Source organism: Barbus barbus, assembly GCF_936440315.1.
Source record: "Barbus barbus genome assembly, chromosome: 15".
NCBI lineage: Eukaryota > Metazoa > Chordata > Actinopteri > Cypriniformes > Cyprinidae > Barbus > Barbus barbus.
Window position 1 is genome coordinate 12974114 of NC_136743.1, and position 6542 is coordinate 12980655.

Genomic DNA, 6542 nt, shown 5'->3' on the forward strand with positions numbered 1-6542 from the left:
TCAAATGCCTCTGAGAGGCAGAGTTTCAAATAGAGATGAAAGCTAAATCCCCTAAGGTTGGTTGCAAACAAATGTTTGTTATAAAACCGCCCAGTTTTATTGCTCTGTTAAGCAATTGTGAAGATACAGAGAGACAGAATGATAGATAGAAGGATGAATAGATAGAATGATAGGTAGCTAGAATGCTACAATGCTAGAACGAATGTACGATAGATAGATAGATAGATAGATAGATAGATAGATAGATAGATAGATAGATAGATAGATAGATAGATAGATAGATAGATAGATAGATAGATAGATAGATAGATAGATAGATAGATAGATAGATAGATAGATAGATAGACGGAAAGACATAGATGGAAAGACATAGATGGATAGACATATATTGATAGAAAGAAAGATCTCCAAGGTGGCGGCAAGAGCAAGAGAGACTGAGGATAGAGAAAGAGAGAGGGAGAAGCTGGAAGGGAGGGATGGATGAAGGGTGGAGGGGGCACCGACAGGGAGGCAACATGAGAGGACAAGCCTTTTAACATCTGGGTAAGCACAGATGAGCGGCCGCTCTGCAGCCTAATTATTAGAACACTCTTACTAAACTTAACCTCGCCACTAGACCGTGACAGAGAGAGGGAGGGAGCAGGAACCAGAGCAGGAGGACAGATGAGGGAGGTAGGGAGGGAGAGACCGAGGGAGGGGGGATTTTTGCTGGGATGACAATGTTGATCTCCTTAACTCTTCACCTGCCGGAGACGAGCAACAATAGTGCCGGCTTGAGAAAAATGAAGCCTTAAAACATTTCTCTCCAACTCCAACCATTTTTCATTGTTTGGTAATAACAGATTTCCATTATTATGATGTATCCTGGCGCATTTTCCACTTCTGCTGCAACTGTTCCCCAAAGTTTTCAATACATCCGGAAGAAAAACACACACACAAACATGCCACTGACATCTGCTCTGACAAAAAAAGAGGTAAAAAAACAACAACTGTGTGTTTTAACAGCTGTCAGTGCACACTGCTCTTCAGAGCTTTTGAAAGGGAAAAGACGGCGGAATAACTACACACTCTGGCAGATCTGTGCAGCCCAATCGAAAAACATGAAAACAAGAATCAATCACGCAGACAGAGTAGGGAGTCAGGAGAAAGAGAGAGCAGGAGAATGAAAAAGAGACAGAGAAAGAGCACCAGCAAATAATTAAAGGCTCAAACCCAGTGGCTGACTGGTAACTACAAAGCCAGAGAGCGACAGGGAGAAGCAATGCAAAAATAACTATGCTTGCTAACACAATGCATCTCGGCGCTACTGCTCAGGAGCCGTGTAAATTAGAGGACGAGTCCCCGCCAGGTTTGCCTCTGTAACAATATATCCTCGTGAATGACGCTCTGACGTGTTCGGGAGGACATGGGAGAATATTTTAACATGTATTGATGTGTGCTATAATCTGTGCTATATATCGACCCAAGCTGAAATCATTTGAAGTTCAGAATGAGTGTGTGGAAGCTCCACGGGGAAGGACAGGCGGCCAGCGGCTCGCTACTGGGGTGGTGGGGGTTAAGCACGGAGCTGCCAGTCGCCCGGTTCCCCGTAAATCAGTGGGGATTTATGGAGACAGGCCCACACGGCTCACGGGCTGGTCACGTCAGGAAGGAAGCCCGTGTGGCTGCGCTCTGTTGTCTTAAGGATTTTTTCCCTTTTATTTCAGCTGCTCAGGAAGGCAGCTGCAGTCTGCGTTTCAGCTCACGGCGCTGCTGATTGCTCATCCCCTGCCTTTTATTATTTTTTATCTTTCTTTCATCTCGCTCTCCCTCAGTCCTCGCCTTCTCTCTTTCTAAGACTACGTCTCATGTCTTATTTTTTCTGTGACTCACACTGAGTTTGGAAGCAGGTTACACTATATCAGTCTCTCTGTTTATCACACACATACATTTTCCCTCTGGATGTGAAGCTGGGATAGCTGTCCTGGGTCAGGTTCACTGTTCGGCTCTGCCGTGCTAATGTGTGCAGGAAGAAGGCAAACAAACATGCTCCAGATGTAACACATTCACACTGGGAAATGAACACATTAAATGCTAGAGACAAAATTCCATAGTGACTAATTTCTGCCAAAATAACACAGTTAGTCATTCATAATAATGAATTATAATAATAATGATCCCGTTAATATTAAACTACATGACCCATTGGACTATAATAATTATTTTTTAATATTTAATTATTTTTTAATATATTATATTTGATATAATTGTACAATTTAAGGAAAATTTAAATATTAATTTAAAAAAATAATGTAACACACATTCTATACAAACACACAAAACAGGGTCACAGGGAAAAATATTTGTGTGTATAAATAGCTACTTTGGCAATAGTATATGTAAAACAATCATGCAAATGCAATATAGTAATTTCAAATGTAATTGAAATACATTAATATTTATATATATATATATAAATATATTTATTAGTGCTGTCAAACAATTAATCACATCCAAAATAAAAGTTTTTGTTTACATAATATATGTGTATACTGTGTATATTTATAATGTACATATAAATACAAACACATGCATGTATATATTTAAGAAAAATATGTTATGTCTATATATTAAATATATTTATATATATTATAAAATACAAGACTATAAATATATAAATGTATATACATGTAAATATTTTCAAAATATATACTGTATGTGTGTGTATTTATATATACATAATAAATATACACAGTACACATACATATATTATGCAAACAAAAACTTTTATTTTGAATTTGATTAATCATTTGACAGCACTAATATATAAACTAAATTGTAATTTTTGTTGTTCAGATTTTTTTTTTTTTTACATTTTATATTATAAATGATATATACAAGAAACAAAGTTACCAGATGTTATTTGTGTGTATATATAGAGGCACTGGCAATAATATAAAACAATCACTGCAATACTATACAGTACTTTCAAATGTAAATTAGTGAGAAATATGGTTAAAAACATTTTTTTTATAAGGGACACATTCCATTCACATGTCAAAAATAATTAAAATGTCATACTGTGAAGCTGTGACATGTTGTAATTCTTGAGGAACTCTATCTGCAGGAATTGTCATGATAGGACTGTATCTTATTCCTGCTCACTAGCGTAGAGGCTGAGAATCACACCGGCTGCAGTACAGTGCAGATTTGGGGCTTAATGCCCAGAGAGAGGACATGGCTCCTGAAGTGACAGCCAGTAGCACGGTAGCCAGTCAAGGGGAACCCAATTTAAGTCTCTTCTACAACACTGCTGGAAATTCAATTGCATTAGAGCCCTTGGTGGGCCTAAGGTTTAATCTAATTAGATTCAGCTTCAAAAGAGAGGAGGAGAAGGAGAGAGGCAGAGAGTGAAAAGGCAAAACTGTCTCCCACTCTCCAAATCATTGTATTTTAAAACTCTCTCACTGTTTTTTCTCCACAGAGAGAAGGCTGAGGCTTTCCTATCCCTTCCACCACCCTAATGCCCTCTCATTTCAGCAAGAGAAGCCGTTGCTCTTATCTGATAGTATGAATGTCAGATTACAGTCCATTGAGGGACTTGGATTATACCTGGATTGGCCCTCGAGAGCCGCTATCTGCGCTTAATCTGAGCCGAGGGTGAAGGTGTTATAATCCTTCTAGTTGAACGGACCGGCACTGTATCGCTGCTTCCTGTGCTGCTGCCAGTTCAAAAGCGCTACGGTGAATGTCTTAAAGAGCGCTTTCAAACGAGACCCCCTCAGAGGAGAAATTCTAGATGAGATACTGAACACAGTTTCCTCTAGTCTGTCTCTCTTCCTCCCTCACACTCCTGCTTTGCTCTCTCGTTTCTTGTTGGGTGTCATTCACGCTCCTCCCAGCCTGCGTGCTGCTGTTTTTATCGGATCAGTCTCAGCTCGCCGCCCTTGTCTCCCATCTGTTCGATCAAGGGTGCTTCCATCTCTTCCTCTCTTTCTGTATCCCTCTCTCGCTCTTTCCCCTGATTTTATAAATGTATTAGTTAATGTCACGTCAAGTAAAACTAATAAATGCTGTTGAAGAATTGTTTATTTTTAGTTCAAGTCAATTAATATAGTTAAGTATTAGAAAAGATAGAAAAGTATTACCAGAAACAGAGAACAAATACCAACAAAAAATAAATAAATAAAATAAAATAAAAATAGTTGGCATCTAGCAAGACCTGCAACTGCATTTACAATCTTTGAATTAAATTTTTAAAAATACAATTATTTGTGTGTTTAGTAAATATTGTTAAATAGTTTTAATAATAACTTTAAAATTAATTACGTCAATGTGTGTCTCATAACATAACAAATATTCTTCTCAAATCAGATTTATTTAGAAAAACAATTACTTCTTTTCACTAGTAAATATCTTGAGAATGAAAGCAGATAAGAAAGAGTTAGTAGAACTGTGTGTGTGTGTGTGTGTGTGTGTGTGCCTATGTTTTCACTGGGACTTCTAATGTATTTGAGTAAGAGTGGTCAGCTTAGATTACTACAGTAATACCACAGGGCTTCCACTCTGCAGAGGTCTTATGAATCTGTGCACACATTTCACATTTCCTCACCTCCCAAACGCACACATACACACTCATTCACTCACACTCTCACCCAAGAGAAACTTCCATTTCATTTATGAGTTTTATCTGTGGAATTTATCTGCTCTGTAAGACCGGTAGGGCACACTCTCTAAACATTCCCAAGAAGTTTGACTTGTGAAGCGGGACACACTTTCTACATTATAGTTAAGCACTGTTACACACACACCCATATATATATATATATATTCCCACACACATGGGGAAGTCGTGGCCTCGGGCCGGCAGGGATTGTAAGTGGGGGGAGTGAATGTACAGCGCTCTCTCCACCCTCAATACCGCAACTGAGGTGCCCTTGAGCAAGGCACCGAACCCCCAACTGCTCCCCGGGCGCCGCAGCATAAATGGCTGCCCACTGCTCCGGGTGTGTGTTCACGGTGTGTGTGTGTGTTCACTGCTGTGTGTGTGTGCACGTTGGATTGGTTAACTGCAGAGCACGAATTCCGAGTATGGGTCACCATACTTGGCAGTACGTCACTTCACACATATTCATTGCTCTTTGGGTTCATTTAAATGGTTATGTTTATTGTTATCTTCAACTGTTTATTAATCATGTTTGAGACACATCTGAGAGTAGCTAGCATACATAAAAAGAGACAACAAGAAAATCCATATGTGAAACAAAACAAAATTTATCAAACAAATGTGTGCAAGTGTGGACCTTATCACTACACAACCAAAAAATTCATTTTGTGATCTAAAAGTAGTAGTAGACTCTTAAGTATTTTAGTAATTTGTACAGTTGTAACACAGTTACGGACAGTAATAGTGCACTTCATTTAAAAAAAAAAAAAGAAAAAAGAGTGTACTCACAGCGTTCAATACGATCCTCCGGACTGGACGAGGTTTCTCGGTCTGACAGCAGGCCTGACACTGCAAAGATCTTCTTCCCTGCATCTTCCACGGCTTTGAGAGCACTAGGCGAGCTGGAGGGGATCTGAGCACCGCCAAAGTCATACTCTTTCCCTTCTGCGTCCGAGTAGCGCAGGTGCGGAGAAGCCTCGGCCTCCAGGCAGCCCTTTAGCCGCTTGGCTGGGGTGAAGGCGGACTGGTATCCACCTCCCGCTCCATCACGGTCCTCCGGAGGAGAAGCGAAGGGCCGGAAGGCCCCAACGCCGCTGTGGTTGAGCATGCTTATGGGGGAGCAGTCCAGATTTGGTGGGGCAAACTGATGATGGAGGTGTAGGAGGGAAGGAGGGAAGTCCCTGTTGGGGAAGCCTGGTGGTACAGTGCCCTGCCGGTGGTACATGGAGGCGAACGTGTAGGAACCATTGTTGAAGGGGAGGTGAACGTCCTTCTCCACAGAAACTGGCACGCCGAATGGGCGAGGCTGCTGGCAGGGGATGGAGGCATCGCGGCTGGCTTCTGCCGTTGATGCTAACACCATTAGCGCCGGGGATGCTAACGGATTGGGCAGGTAGGAGGAGCTCTCCATTTTGAAAGCCGCCCGGTGCAAGTCCATTTTGGAGACTGGACTGGGTGGAGGGAGGGTTAGGGGCGAGAGCAGAGGGGTGTGGGGGAGGGGTGGAGAGAAGAGAGACGGGGTAAACGGTATGGGCAGAATGGTGCAAACTTTTGCGCTGTCTCTGGCAGAATCGTGGGTCGCTCTCACTGGCGGCTCATCCTCGACGGTCCTCCACCTGAAGAAAGTTGAACAGAGGAGGAGTTAAACCACTTAAAAACACTCTGAAACTCTTGCCTACTTTTCCCTTTTCCGAAGTAGAAAGTTTCCCCCTGCAGATCTGAGGTTCAGATCACATATAAGCCTCTTATTCCATCTCCCTGTCTGCGGAGCAGAATGGCGTCTGAGGCAGATAAGAGCAGTGCGCTGATCAGATAAGAGGCACGGCCCTGCTCGTGTGAACACCCTGGTCCTCTGCCTCCGATGGGATTCTCATACTGATATCATATCAGCCTGCCA

At 41.7% G+C, this 6542-nt stretch overlaps 1 protein-coding gene across 2 annotated transcripts in view; it reads right to left on the bottom strand.

Moving 5' to 3' along the window:
* LOC306881551 (E3 ubiquitin-protein ligase RNF220-like) overlaps positions 1–6083 on the bottom strand; it is a gene marked incomplete at its 5' end in the record, with an annotated part of 130100 nt that extends 124017 nt beyond the window's left edge. For both annotated transcript variants that reach the window (XM_079435730.1, XM_079435729.1), the window contains one exon: positions 5435–6083. In XM_079435730.1, coding sequence (XP_079291856.1) covers positions 5435–6083 — 649 coding nt within the window. The remainder of the gene's footprint in view (positions 1–5434) is intronic.
* Positions 6084–6542: the final 459 nt, after the last annotated feature.